General features: G+C 45.0%; 1 protein-coding gene across 2 annotated transcripts in view; it reads right to left on the reverse strand.

Annotated features, from left to right (window-relative positions):
- Window positions 1-239: 239 nt before the first annotated feature.
- TNFRSF11A (TNF receptor superfamily member 11a) overlaps window positions 240-15,570 on the reverse strand; it is a 28,242-nt gene continuing 12,911 nt past the window's right edge. The window contains exons 3-10 of one of the 2 annotated variants that reach the window (XM_063162102.1): window positions 15,207-15,332; window positions 14,530-14,673; window positions 13,355-13,448; window positions 12,914-13,008; window positions 11,926-12,033; window positions 10,031-10,080; window positions 7,549-8,401; window positions 240-3,426 (exon numbers count right to left, since the gene is read on the reverse strand). In XM_063162102.1, the coding sequence (XP_063018172.1) occupies window positions 3,044-3,426; window positions 7,549-8,401; window positions 10,031-10,080; window positions 11,926-12,033; window positions 12,914-13,008; window positions 13,355-13,448; window positions 14,530-14,673; window positions 15,207-15,332 (1,853 nt within the window). In that variant the 3' untranslated portion in view covers window positions 240-3,043. Of the gene's footprint in view, window positions 3,427-7,548; window positions 8,402-10,030; window positions 10,084-11,925; window positions 12,034-12,913; window positions 13,009-13,354; window positions 13,449-14,529; window positions 14,674-15,206; window positions 15,333-15,570 lie in introns of both variants that reach the window. The other variant, XM_063162093.1, reaches the window with a different exon arrangement.

Genomic DNA, 15,570 nt, shown 5'->3' on the forward strand with positions numbered 1-15,570 from the left:
AGCTGGAATCAGTGCCTAGTTCTCAGCAGTAAAGCATTATCACACCAGGTCTAGGAGAGCTCCTATCAGGCTCAGTGCAGGTGCAGAATATGCATTGCAGAATGCACTGTGGAAGGTAAGCACTTCTTGTTAAAACAATTCAACATACAAAAAATGTTATAAAAGCCTAACTAGGAATGTGATTATGCACACATTTTGCTCTTTTTTCTTTTTCTTTAAACAGGCAGAGGCATAAAGTATTTAATTTTCCTTCTTTATTCAAATAAAACCTTCACCTTTTCTCAAATAGATATTTCAGATTTTTATTATCATTAATTATGTGTATTACAATAGCAGCCAGAAGCCTCCAAATTAGTGCCCAATGCACAGGTCCCTGTTGTACAAACAGATGCTAAAAACCACTCCCAGCTCCAAGCTGATGACAAATGAAATCAGGAGGATGAAGAAGTCCCTTTGGGATCCTTATCTAAGGAGTCAGGCAGAGACCCAGGGAACATGCAGCATGCTAATGGCTGTGATACTGTTTTTTCACTTTGAAATAGACTCTGGAGGAAGAAAAAGAACTGGGTCTGTTGGTGCATCATGTTTCCCATATGGGACTCGTTTCTTCATGCTTGCTGATGATCCTAGTTTCAGTCCTTGCTCAGTAGGAACCTGAAATTCAGCAAGTGAAAAATGTGTCCTCATTGAGGGCACAATAAATTCTCATTACCTCCCTTCAAATCAGGATTTTGAGCCTTCTCTCTGGTGGCATTTACAAATCAAGGGAAGAAAGAAGCTGCAGAAAAAGACAGACCTGGGTAATTTACCCAGAGATGAGGGCAAGAATTCAGTCCTGCCTGCCCTGTAAATGGGGCTGGTTGGATGTTTTCCAGCAGGACTGATGTCCTGCAGAATGCTTTCCAGAAAAAAGCAACTGAAAAAATTAAGATGAAGCAGGAAAATATTTATACCACCTTTCCTGAAGGTGATGGTGGTTCTGCTTCCTTGACCCTATTGTACCAGTGCCAAGGGGATACAGAACTATTCCAGAAGACACTAGAAAGAGGTTGTAAAAGATCCAGCAGGAAAGACAAAAGAATCCCACAGACAAGAGAGCCTCAGTTACACACCTTCAGAGAGGCAGAGGTAGCTTGGGCCATCACTGAGTGGGACACTCTACCTGCCTTTCTGAGTCTAGGCTAGGGTGATCTAGTTCTTCGAAGGTCACAGAGAGGTGGAAGTGAGACTGGCTGTTCATCTGCCCTTTTTGCCAGTCACCCAAGAGAGAGTCTTGCACATTCGTACTGAACTTTACATCCCAGATACATAAACAATGCAGAATTATTCTCCTGAGAGGTGAAGGTGGCTAAGCCCATCTTTTTGTTTTATGCATGAGCAGCTCTTTGTGACACAGTGATCACCTTGTCAGCTTTGTAGGTGCTCTTTCCCCACAGAGCAGTACTACTGCAAACAGCAGCTATGCAGTGAACCCCTCAACTTTAAAACCTTCCTGGGAAGAAGCCCTCCCAACCAGAGACCTTTTCCAACAGGGAAGCCAAAGCTACACTAGGTAAGAGATCCCTTTGCTGTCTGGCAGGAAACAGAGCACTTGCCCTCCTGAGGGCTCCAGCTGCAGATAGATGCCTGCAGCACTTGCACCTGCAGGAGAACATCAGAAAATTATCCCTTGTCAGGAAATCATTAAAAATGTTTCTTTTTCTTATGGGAGTTCCTTGAGACTCTGCTCCCTTCATCTTTCTCTCCACAACGGCTGCTGGAGAAGGCTTCAGGACATTGGACATGAACCAAAGCCAGCTGAGTAGCCAAGACTCCCTTCTAAAAACAACTATTATTGTTCTTTAATGCAAAACCTTTGGTCCCATTGCTCATCAGCTGTCAGTTCGACAGAGGCTACACTCTGACTTCAGCTCACACAGGCCAAGTTCTGGAAATAGCTTCATGCTACCTAAGTAAATCTTTGCCTATTAATGAAAATAGCAAAGGGAATGACAAAATTGTTTGGGCAGATAAAAGAACAGATGTTTGACCCTGACCGAATTCTCCATCTTTGTAACTCCTGGAAACATCCACAGCTGGTTGTCACAGACCCTTTTTCCTTTATCTCTTTCTGCTAGCAGCTCTTTGTCTTAAATTATAGTGATGTTATTCCTGCAGCAGTGTACCAGGTACACATCACTCTCATCTCCAGAGGTCTGAACTCCTCTGGAGAGGTGCAATAAGGCAGAGGTGAATCAGGGTCACTGTAAATGCTCTTTGCTCAAGATTAATCTGATATGCTTTTAAGGCTTATCAGCTGTATTTTGCATGTTATCATCCTCTTGTGGCAGCATTACACACACCTATTTATACCCACAAGTCAATAAGGGGCAGCCCAGGACCTTGGCTCTGGTGCTGATTTGGGACTGGAGTGTCTGCTTCCTTGGGGAAAGATGGAAAGGGATGATGCCACCTGCCACATCACCACAGGGAGGCAAAGGCTGCAGCAGCAGCACGGCTTCCTTCTACCTCCGAGACCCAGCAAAATGGGTACAGCTTACTTGCAAAAAAGAAACCCTGAGGCACAGCTCAGGGGCCCCATGAGTCCGGTCCTTGGCCACACTGCCCCCTCTCCAGGAGCATCCTGCCCACCTGGCCAGCAGTGCTCTCCTCCTCACAGAGTCCCCAGGTCGATGGATCTCAGCTCCCTTCTGCCACTTGCCAGGGAGAGGTGGCAGGGAATGGGGGGCAGGCAGGGAGCCCATGTCCCTGTAGGGGAGAGGAGAAAGCCCTGCTGCTGCTTCTGTAACAGGGGCAGCGTGCCCAGCTTCACACGCATGCCCATCCTCATCGGCCTCCACCCAGAGCACCACCACCACCACCACCACCACCATGTGTGCCATCAGGGTCCTTCCAGCTGTAAATTTCCCAGGAGACAGCAGGGGCACCAAGAGTCTCCCAGTGTGTCGTGACACCCAGGATTTTGGCAGCACGGCAGCAGCCCCACCCCCCGTCGGGGGCTGTGCGCCGGTGCCCTGGCCCGCAGCAAGGACACCGTGTCCCCTCAGTTCAACACCTTCTCCGAGAAGTGTCCCAGCTTCCCCTCCTCCTGCACGGGCTGGGAGGCTTGGCCGCCGCAGGAGGGGCCCCACCCCTGGGCCAGGGCTCCACCAGGCCACCGTGGTGCCCCGCTGCCCGGGGCCGGGCGGGCGCCCTGCAGCTCCGCACACTTCTCCTTGTAGTGCTGGGCGTTGCCGGCGAAGGTCTCGCAGCGGCTGAGGTTCTCCTCCTGCACCGGGCTGCCCACGTTGTCCTCGCTCAGCCCCGAGGAGGCCGCCGTCCCCTCCTGAGAGTTCTGGCTAAGGTACACAACAATGATGTCGCCCTTGAAATTCATTACTTGTCCACTTGAAATAAAGGTGGAGTTACTGTTTCCAGTCACATTTCCTGAGGAAGGACGGGGGAGAAAAGAAGACACACATGATTAATATCTTCCCCTCACAAGGTGGACGCTTAGTACAGTGAACTTAATCTGCTGTGGTGGCTTTGTCCTTGTTCCATTATTTTTTCCCCTGTGACATGAGGATGCTCTCATAATCAATGCCTTCCACTGGACCTTTTCATTATTTCCATTTTCATCTCCCCAGGACAAAGTCTGTCATATGCAAGGAGCCTGTCTGGAAGGGTTGGAAACATTTTCCTCTGAGCTGTGATCTGGGAAGCCAGAGACAGGGTGACGATCTCGTGTCCCCTGTGCTATCTGATGCACAAAGCTGTGTCCAATCTGCCTCTGCCTGCAGTTTGTGAGGAAATGCTAATTATTTCTGATTATGAGATTTATTTTTTTCCTAGAGTCCCAGAAATCACACTGTTAACCAAAGAGGCAATAAACTCCCAATCAATCCTGCCATTTGGGTTAGGTAGCAGGCTTACTGAAGAAATACTGAAAGACTTAACATCAGATCACACAGTCACACAGTGTCCAAAAAACACAAAGCTTATACAATTATGTTATATAGTCCAGATCCTCCAGGTATGTACACTCTGGCACCCATCTAGCCTCTGCACGGATTTAGCTGGATATAGACTGAAGCCATTGAAGAGACAGACTCTATATTTTAGCAACTTGACAGAGTTATGGTTTCAGTCAGTCTGCCTGAGGTTAGAGATTTTTCAGTAAAAATGCAATCTTTCTGCTATTCAAGGACTGGGCTGCTGACCTAAGTGACAGCAGGACCAGGCTCTGGGAATTAATAAACTTTCCTCAGAGCAGAAAGAAAATAACAGAGAACAAACTTCCAACATCAAACTAACAAGCTTGCTGAAGTTTGAAAACAAAACAAACTGAAGAAACCAACAAAAATTTCCTAGCCTGTCAACACCCTTTCTAAGAAATGTTTTTCCTGCTGAGCTTCACTTCATCACTACTTGCAGACCGATCCAACTCCTTTTAGATACTTCGTGTTTTCTTCTTTACATTCCTCATCACCCGAGACATTCCCATTTTCCTTGCAGATAAACACAGCCCAGCCCAGAGAAATGCTGTTTTTCCAGTGGCCACAGGGGCTGTTTGCACACCAGCACTGGGCACTGGTGTCCAGTTGTGTGGAGTCAGGATCTGTGCCTGCTCAGAGCTGAGTCTGGGCAGCACTCAAGCACTCTCTCTAATAGGCCCCCCTAAGCAATCTTATTTATTTCACCTAAACCACTGCACTGCTAGCTCTTTGCTTTCTTCCCACGTGCTGTTGATTAACATGAGATGTCCATAAGGGTTTTCTCTGCGGGAGTTTTTCCCTGCTGGTTCTTTCCCCTGTGTTTCACTCAGTGTGGCTGTTTGCCATGAATAAAAGTCTTGGGCATAATGGCAGTACAAAAATAACTGTTTGTCTTTAAACAGATTGCCTGTCACTTGCAAAAGGTGCTGTGAATAAAGTTACCAGTGTTCAGCACGAGATCAAAAATTTAGAAATATATGTGACAGTGGGAAGAGAAAAAAAAGGCAGATAAACACATTTTTAATGTTTAGCTGAATGTGGCTGGCAAACCTTCTGTGCTTTCTGAAGACATCATGCTGAAACAAAAGGATATTTAAGGCCTGAAAACACAGAAAATGGACACAAGAGCTTCCTACACTGTGCAAAAGTGCTTCCAACCTGAAAATTATAAGGGACACATTCAGAGTGAAGGCATTGTTCTCTGCAGTGTTTCAGCCTTTTGATCTCTTCAGACTATCTCATATTAATAACAAAGACAGATTAGTTTTTGTGGTAATTGTCCACTAAGAACTGGAACAAGGCAGGCAAATCATTTTCTCTGAGACATTTAATGGCCTCTAGGTGGTGAGAACTGTTTGTCACTGCCAAACCAGGCTGGTTTGGGATCTGGAAGTGAAAGATTTTGCAAAACCAGTCCCAATTATGAGTCAGCTAGGTTTTCCTGCACTCGTGTTATGCTGCAGCTCTGCACAGGATTTGAGGTGGGCCTGAACTGATCCTTCGTGTTCTGACTGCCTCCAGGGTCGTGAGAAGAACTTGTGAGCAGCTTTGAAGAACTGCTTGAAGGCTTACCTCCACCTCCAGTGGTGAGCCCTGGAAGGGGCACTTGTCCAGAGGTCCACTTTGGTCCTCTAGGACTGTTTCACAGGAGGCACAGAGTTTACCAGTTCTGTTGTCACTCTGAGTGTTAGTGAACCAAGACCAAAACTTCATGGAATTTACCATGGTCTTTTTCTTCCCATTTTTCACCCACCCTTTTTTGTACCATTCTGTTTTAGCATAACTGTGTGCAAAGCCTGGTGGCTCCAGTTGCTTTGAAAAGCTTTACAGAAAGTTATTTTACATGCACACTTATTCCATCTGGGCATTTCACAAGGCCTAGCAAAATGACAGACGCTGATCACCCACACGTGCAGCCCTGGTGCTGCTTCAGTGAGGAACCTGTGGCTAAGCCTTGTCCTGGTCCTCATGCAACCAGGCCCTGCCAGGAGAGCATGGCCATTCTGTGGGCAGAAAAATTACTCTGCCAACAAGCCAGGTTACCCACAGATAACTAACCCACGCTCTGATACTGCCCACAGCTCTGTCGGTATCTTCCTGTAGTCATGCATAAAAACTGGCAAATTAGGAACACAGTATCTGTGCTCAGGTTTCACCAGATGGCACTATAGCATGTACATATCCAAAGGCACAGACACAAAATCCCATATAAAGAGTTGTGCTGCAGATCTAAGATGGCACTTGCTAGCACAGCGCTTATATCCAAGCTCTCCCATTTGCTCTATTGTTCCTTAACATTTTCTCTTTCTCTTTGTGTCATATTAAGAAAGAAAAGCAGTACCAAATATAACTTGGCTTTCAGTTGCACCTCAAGAGTCCAACAATAACAAAAAAGATAATCTGTGTTCTCTTTACTCCTGCTGCATTTTGTATAGACCAGCCAGTGAAACTGCGTCAAGATTTCAGGAAACTGAAGCCCAGAAAGTTTCTGCTCTTCAGAAGATGAATGCTACACACTTTCAGATTCCCATATGGAATGCATGTTGAGAGAGGAAGGGCCTTCAAGTGTGTTGTTTTGGGGCTTTGGCAGACTGACAAGAATGTCTGTAAGAAATTTTAAGGCATGACATGGTTTTAAGGAAGGCCAACAGCTTACAACTGCTGTGGGTATTACAGTAATACTTGGATGTCCTACTCAACACTAAGGTCTCATTATGCTTGGCAGTGCACTGATATAAATAAAAATAGACCATCCAACTTTATGAGATTATAATCTAAAATGACTAATAACATATGACAGGCAGATTGCAGACTTTTGTTCTGAAAAAAAGTCTGGGGAAGGAAGGTTGCATCCAGAGAAGATGTGTAACTTCCCTTCTGCTGGTTTTGCTTCAGTGCTTTTCTTCCCTTTCATTTGACAATTTTGCTATATTAACTCAATAAATAAATTGGCAGACAATTAGTAAAGTAATCAGTGTTTCAGAGTTGTTTAGGGAACAGAGTATATGTACATGGAGAAACAGTGTCTTCTGTATGAAACCATTTTATGTGAATGCTTATATATAAATAAAAACAAAGAGAAAGAGCCATAAGCAGAAAATGTAGATAATCTCTTAGACCCAGTCACAGCCACCAGCTTATAGCTCCAGCTGGAGTTTCACTGACCACTGTATAAATGTAACTGGACTTAAATCTAATGGCAAAAATATGTGTGCACACCGGTGAATGAAAAGCATCTGCACTATGCATCCTTCCTTAGCTCAACTGCTAGGTCCCTTCACTCTTTTCTGCTAACAGAACTGCCTGGCCCCTGCAGTGACAGCCAGAAGGTGGGTTCTGCACTGCTGGTTAGATCAGGGTGGGACAATGGTCCCCTGCTGGGCTCATTTTTCTTGCAGAACTCAATACAAACCAAACGGCCTTACAGTTTCAGATTTTTTTTCAGACTACCTTCAGGGCAATTAAGTGAAAAAGAATAATTTTCTTCTCCTAAATCAGATCCTCTGAATACTACTGAGCCAGCAAAGAGGACAATCCTATACAAGTGTATATGGGTGAAGCCTAATGTGCTTACCAGATGCTGGAGGGAGGTCTGAAGTGCTGCTGTTTGTCCCTGAAGTGCTGCTCTGTGTCCCTGACGTGCTTCCGTTTGTGTTCTGGTACTTCACGTTAGTACTATCTGAAGGTGCATCTTCCATACCAAGATTGTTTCCTAGAGTGCTCTGACCAGCAGAGAGAAAATTCAAACCACAGGTGCACTGGGCACAGGAACCAGTTTCTGGGGAGGTGGAGGTGCTGTCAGCCGCAGCACGACAGGGTTTGTAACACTTTTGGGGAGATTCTCTGTACAAAATGCCACACCTCACACAGATCTTCTTTGAGTCACAGTTTGTTGCAAAATTATCTATGTCTTTGTTGCCTGTTTCCTTCGGGCAACTGTGGGCATGTTGGCAAGATTTCTGTAGAAGCTGGTCCGTGGCAACGTGTGCCCCATCTGTGTTGGAGGGAGGGTGAAAGCCTGGAGAGACTGATACGTCCTCTGTGCTCCCAATACCTGAAAAGTACTGGTTCAAGCTGTCGTTCTCCCCTGCCTCCATTGGTTGTGAAAATGATGACACAGTTTTACTTGCAGTCTGACTTAGCAAAGATAAATAATCAGTGTTATCGAGGTCCTTATCCATGTACTCATCTTCCGTGGGAACTGGTGGGACTTGGTAATCATCAGTCTCGGTTACTACAGAAAACTCTCCTGCCTCACAAGGCTCTGTGCTGGGGCTCTCATTCCTGAAAGCAGTGTGACCAGAGGTGCAGCACGATTTTCCAGGGACAGGAGAGCCCGAGGGGACCAGGAGACATGTGCCTTCAGCAGTCTGGGGGACAGGAGCATTTGTGATGTTCACAGTAACAAGTGCATCTCTGGGGAGTTCCTGAAAGAAATTAAAAGTAAAAATGTCTTTAACAAATAGATCAACATGGAATTGTTTTTTAGACAAAGAAGGAAAAGGCAGGTCCTTCCTCTGTGTGGAGCTGCTGAGGTTGAGCAGGGCTGCTATATTTGAGTCTTGATGTGCAATTCTACTCTGCTGTGAAACTGTGACTGGTGATGCTGGGCTCAGCAGGTGCTGAGAATGGAATCTGGTGGCCTGGGGAGCAATAACATTCCATCTTGTCAGACAACTATTCCTAGCTTTTTCTTCGAGGCCACTCAAAAAGAGTTAATAAACCTAGAAGAGTTGCTGGATTCTGCTGTTCCTTATGGACCCTTTGTAAGACCCACTGCTTATTAGGTTTTGGAAACACTTCCATGTGTCTGAAGGGCTATTGATCTGTGAAGGCCCTACTGGAGGTTGAATTTTTAATGTCAGCAATGACTGAAGAAAGAACCTGGATTGATTCAGAAGTTCTGAGACAAGCTAGAAGAAAAGACAAGCAAGGTTGTATAAACCTGAAAGGTTAGGACAAAAAAATGCAAAGGCCCATGACATCCTGTTGTCACAGGAACTGACAAAGAAAGTAAAGCTACATTTTTGGTGGCAGCTTCAAAAAAAAGGTTGGGAAATACTTCAGGGGTTTTCTTCAGTTTGTACAAGTTGTGCTTTAAAGATGGGTGTTTGGGAACTGATACCTTTAATTTCTAGCATCTGTTCAGATCTTCCAGGATAGAAGAGTGTAAGTGCTGCCAGCCACTAATTGCTGTTGATTCACTCCTCTGTCCCAGAGGACCTGAGCAGCTGCCAAGACAGGAGGTTGCATGAAGACTTATGAGACAAAAGAGGAACTGCCTGCTTAGAAAGGTGGGGTTTTTTTGGTATGTTTGGTTTTTCTTTTAAGCTATGAAATTGGAGCCTTTCAACAGCTAAGCTCATCACAGCTCCTAGAAGGAGTGGTGGGACATCTGGGACACCTCAGTCCACATCCATGGTGTTAAGCAGGCTGTGCACATGAACTTAAAGCAGTGCTACCATCTGTTTCAAGCATGGAGCTGGTGTTCTTCCAGAGCAAAAGCTCTTATTTTTTTCATACTGGAATGCACAAGTAGGATTTCTTCCTCCCTAGAATTAAGAAGTCAAACAGTTTCTTTAGCTGATGGCTCTGTGTTTAATCCCTTGCATGCCTGGCATTTTTGGCATGACCCAAATCCAAATTTCTTCCCTGTGAGTACTCTGGTATGTAACAAGGGGCAAACTCAGCTGAAGTTTTTCCTGCACTTAGGATTTAGAAAGGCTCTCTCCCAGGCAATCTCAGGTGTTCAGCAATCAGTGGGTTCATGATTAACCTTTTCACCATAAATATTAAATAATCACAAGACCTTTATCTCTGTTCAAACTGGCTAAAACCAGAGAGCAGGTTCAGAAGCTATTTGTGAATGGTGATTTCACATGCCTCACATTTACAGAAAACCAGACTGAAAAAGTCAAGGTTGTGAGCAATTTTTGAGGAACTCAAAATTTGTTTTCTAGCCAAAGATTACCATGGAGTCTGCTTCAGAAGGGGTGTCAGGAATGCCATGAGGAAAACAAAAAACGAAGAGAAATTGCTACCATCTTTGACTTTACCTTTGTTCCTTTTATTTGGCTGCACACTTCATTAGCCCAGTTCTGTAGATCTGCTGTAGGGAAAACAAAAGAGTAGCTGTAACATATAGCAGGCACTTAAGTTAACCACAGACCTAAACACCCACAGTCATTCACAACCCACAATATCATATTAAATAAAACCAGCAAGCCTGTTTTTACTGCCTGCTCAAGTGTCCCAGCATCGGTCTAGCTGAGGATTCATTGTAACTGGAACAGGGATATATTTCTGTGGAACAAATGTTTCCAAACTCCCAAAATAGACCACGGTTAAAATGTGTTCCACATCAAATGGGGTTTCTTTCCTGGTCATATGTCACACCAAGCTATGACTGGCCCAACAACGACCTGCTCACAGCAGAAATGCTCTATTTCAAGAGAAGTCACATGGATGGCCCAAAGGCCCTTCCCAGACAGGAGTGAGAAGCCTGGAGAGAAGAGGGCAAACCACTGAAACCACAGGATGGCAGCCTCAAATATAGCATACTCTACTTAATCAGGGTATGCTTAATGGGGAAATTAATTCCAATTTCTTTGGAGTATCTCCCAAAGAAAAGCTTTAAGTCCAATATGCTTTAGGGCAACAACTGAAGCAATTCTTGGTTCCTGTTTATAAATTCAGGAGATTTTGAAGGGCTCAAGCCCCATGTACATTTGAAGTTTACGATGGTTTTGCATGGCTGAAGACAGATGAGCTGTGCAGCCACTGCCAGTTCCCAGCAATGACTCTGTTGCCCTGATGTTGATTTACCACCAGTACCCACAACAAGCAGGAAGGGCTTCTTCCTGAGCCTGCAATTCTCCCAGGCCGGGTGAGCAGGATTCCCCATGCAAAGGCAATGAGGGGCATATGCTGCTCTGTCACTGCAGAGCAGCAGGGCAATAAAAAAGCCAAAGAAATTGCATCCCCCCCCTAACCTGCTCTGCATCGCAAGTATTTGGTTTGCAAGAGAGTCACCATTTCCTCCAGCCCATCCCAGAAATTCCAGATTTAGCACAACCCATGTTTAGTGTGGCAGAGGCAGCCTATTTCTAAAACATGGGCTGAAATATACTTTACAAGAACTGAGTTCTGTCTTCCTTTCCACTGCTCCCAAAACTTTTCATAAATTGCTAGCACTTGGAAAAGGAAATGATGGAAAAAGCTTTCCATGTTTAGGGGAAAAAATTAAGAATCAACAGAACAATACCTCTGTATGTCCTTCACTAAAGAGACCCAGGGCTTAACATAGAGTGGAGGAATATGAAGGTATTTCTATTCTATTAATAATAAACTCAGTATCCCACTTTTATCCAGTATGCCTTTGGCTAGAATTTTTCTATTTTTCTACTTTAACTATTCATACTATTGCCTTCTAGTATTTCTTCAATACCTCATCAGAACTTCAGTCTTCAGCTAAAAACATCATCTCCATCATATTCTCAAATACACATCAGTCTTGAAATCCGTATTTTAACCTGTCCAGATGCAGGATTTTGGGTGGGAGGGAAAAGTAAGATGAAGAAGACAGGACTTCTGTCTGTCTCTGCTTCCCTTCAGCCAAGGGGCCAGCTGTTCCAGGTGCTGCAGAGCAGCCAGGCTGCTATGAAAGCCCCCAGCACCAGGTCTCCTCCTTCCAACCACAGTCATGTCTGCCCTGAGGATGGTCACTCCATGGGTCAAGGGTAATACACTGTAAATTACTGCCTGCCTAGAGGAAAGGAATTTTTGGCCTGGCTTTGCGCTAGATAAAGCATATGCATATGGACAGACATAGGGATGGCATAGAACTTCCAGTGTAATTCCTGAGATTCTTAATCTGTTGGTTACCCATGAAATCAGAGCACACAGAGAGCCACAGTTGTCACACCCATGAATACCATTAGCTATGATGTACCTGTCAGCTTTTTCCCCTTCTTCTTGTAGTATACAATGAAGACGACAATGCCAATTAGTGTCACGAAAAACAAGACGACAATCAACACGTACAAGATCCTGTTTGTTCCTGCAGGGTGTAAAAGAGATGACAGTGCCATCAACACAGCCTGCACTCAGCAGAAAGACAATCCTTGCTCATTTTACCTGCTCTTCTGCAGGAGAAGGTTGTTTTTCCTTCCTATTTGATCTTTAGTTTCTATAATAAAGAACAGTAACTCTAGCACTCATGCAGTTCTGTGACAGGCAGCGACACTGATGGTACCTGGTACCAAGACATTTCCATAAAAACCAGAATCTTGGTGCTACAGAGCAATGTTGTCTGCTCAGGCTTCTCTCAATGTTCCCTTGCAAGCTGCCAGCAGGCCACTGCGGTAAGCTTGATCTCACTCAGGGGACAGAGGACACACATTTCATGGAGATACAGGTGGAGAAATGTGTCTTTTATCTCAAGTTATGATAGATCGCTGTGTGTCAGGCAAGCAACCTCCTTGGTACCATTTCCACACTGAATAAGGAAATGGACAGTGGGCAAGAAGGGATACCTGAGGGGGATCAGGCTGAGACTGTATCCATTGCTATAAAATAAGCAAGAAGAGGAGCTGCTAGTCTTTATACATGTAATGTGTATGGAAAGCACATAAAAATGAACAAGCTGTAGATGTGATGGAGTCATGGGTATAACATGGCTATAACAGCAATGCTGCCATGCAGCTTTAGTGGCAATACTGCCACTCAGCTTAATAGTGGACACAGGCCCTAGAGTCACCAAGCCTGAAACAATTTTTAAAGATGGGATTTTCCATCCAAGAGCACTGTCTTGGTCTACAGCTGCTTTCCCTAGAGTCACCCATAATGAAAATGGATTTAAGTCAGCCCAAACCTCTATTAATCACACCCCTCCTCCTCCCTGCTACTTTCCAATCAACAACCCTTATGAGGACACAAACCATCTTCTGATGGCTCAGGCATCTTCTGTTCTTTACAAACTGCATCAGACTTGTCAGTCCCAGGCACAATTTCTTCCATTCCTAGAGCTGTACAGCTAAAATAGAAAGACAAAGAAGTTAGGTTCTCCCAAGGAAGCTTTTTGTGCCTCCTACACTTATGCAGAGCAGTACTTTCTGTTGTAAAACACGACATTTCTCCGCCCCTAAGAATCTCAGCTACTTTATTTTTGGCTCAGCAGTCCTGTTGTCACTGCTCTCTCTTGTTCTCCTCTAAGGAAAATTCAAGCTTCAGCCTGACAATGCCTTCATCACTGCACAGCCAATGCTGATGCTCCATGTGCTCTACAGGCAGTCTGGACCACCCCACTGAGAAATGCTTTTGCCCAAGCTTCTCCCTGCCTTCTGGCTGGTGTGCTTCATTTACAACACCCAAGGACTTACTTGGTCCAGGATTTACACTCGTCAGTGGATGAAGAGACCTTTGAGAAGTAGCCTCTGGGACATGGTATGCACATTGTGTCCCTGTCTTGTTGCACTGTGTGTAGGAAAGAAAAATGTCATAGATGAGTTTCTGTGGGCTCCTTCCAAGTGAGAGGAAGGTGACTATGCTTCCCATCCTCCCGCTCCACTCTCCTCCCTCAATCCCCCAAAAAGCTTTCATAAAGAGTGGGGTCTTAGGTTGTATTAGGGCAGCAATCACAGCCTCACGTAAGCCCCAGAAAGTCTCACCTGAGCACTTCTCTACATGATCAAAATGAGAAATAACCAGGAGCCATTTGTGTTATTTACTGAAAAATAACACACAGCTGTTACACCCTTCCCCTTCTATTTATTCCCTCATGATGATGCTGTGCCACAGACAGTGACACTGACTGGTATTGTCACTTCTATGAAGCCACAGTAAACAAAATGCTGCATCAGGATTTGTTAGGCTGGAGAAAAAACAGCAACTGTCCTCCAGACACATGAAGCATTTCTTCCTCCATTTCTCTATTATTTGCTGCTTTTCTGGGGTTCCTTATGCCTGGTGCAGCTGTTCCCAGTGTTCACTCTGAACTTAACTCTGTTTTCCACCCACAAAACACCTGCATCTGGTTTTAGATTTAAATTAAATGTCTGTAATAAACCTTTGTACTACTAGCCATCCAAAACAGAATACATGAGCTACCTGAAAAGTGCTAATCAGTTTTAACTTGTTTGTAACATTAAAAAGTGGCAAAGCAAAGTCATTGCACAAAACCAGATTGCAAATCTGACCTCTGGAACAACTCCCAAAAGAGTGCTTCTCTGAATACAGGAGCAACGCATGACCTAGTGACTCACAGTCATTCACCTCAGCAAACATCAGAAATGTACTGGACACCTTGCAACTACTGCCTACTGTCCACGTGATATCTTGCAGAAGTCACTTGATCCAAGATACTATTTAAACTACGGAGGCAGGAGCCATCAAAATGTGAACAGTCCAGGAGGATTACATGCAGTAATAACAACAACTCAGACATGCATCTTCTGTTGTCATCTGAGAGTCTAAAGGACCCTCTCTAATGTCACAAGCCACATGATGCTGGCCTCATCCAGCATTTCACTTTGTACATCCCCTTTCTGTATCTTACCAGGAGGCTTGACTCCGAGTCCGGGAGCACACATGGTATTTCTCTGGCAGCAGTCGCAGTCCTCGTTCCAGTGGTAGCCCATCGTACAAGCACACTGCCGCTGGAACGTGCTGTTCCCTGGGTTCACTTCTCTCAAGGCCTTCCCTAAAAGAGAAAGCAGATGAGAGGAAAAATCTCTCTGATAACAAGCCTCAAGTTTCTGAACCTCCTGTTCTACCTACTTGCTTTGCTTGAATGGCAGATGCAAAGCCATTCATGTTAGAGGAAATGGTGTCTTTCCGGAAGCACGGGAGACCCTTGATCGGCACGGGGCTCCTCACCCACTGCACTTCTAAACAATACATTTCCTTGTGGCTTTTGCAGAAAATAAACACAGCATTTGCAAGGGTGAGACAAACACATTAGGGGAAGTGAATGCAGAGTGTGCTGGGCAAAAGGACAACTTCTAAAATCAGCTCACAGGGGTGAATGGCCCCGGTGAAGATAATCACTATCAGCAGCACTGAGACTGCGGTCATGGTGCTCTGCTGTCTGGGGACCTCCCTCTCTGCCAGGCTCTTCTGCAAGCTCAGCCTTTGGTGTTGGCCACCTGAACACAGCAACTTCCTTAGATCCACTTTCCCATCTCCATGCTTCACTAATTTGGATTAAAGGGTTCTGCAGTATCAACAGCTCACCTTGATCACATATTTTATGTAGTAAGCATTTATCTTCTTCATTCCAGACATCCATATACTCGTTTGGGCCACATGGCTGGCACACACTATCAGAAGTAGCAGTGCATCTAGCAGACAAATACTTCCCTGTGATTGAGAAAAGAACAAGTAGGTCACCTGGAAGCTGTAGAGCAGCTGTCTAAGGAGGTTAGAGAAAGGTAAGAGATTGGGTGCTAACACTGCTATGGACAATCATTTCTTCCTGCACCTTTTTAGTTTGTCAGTCTGGTCCCCATTCAGTGTGGCACTGAAACATCTGTGAACTGGGCAGCCTGGGGGCACAAGAATCGAGCTCCTGTCTGTCTCCCACAGTGGTTAGGTGCTA

This window comes from Melospiza melodia, chromosome 1 (assembly GCF_035770615.1).
Source record: "Melospiza melodia melodia isolate bMelMel2 chromosome 1, bMelMel2.pri, whole genome shotgun sequence".
NCBI classification, from domain to species: domain Eukaryota; kingdom Metazoa; phylum Chordata; class Aves; order Passeriformes; family Passerellidae; genus Melospiza; species Melospiza melodia.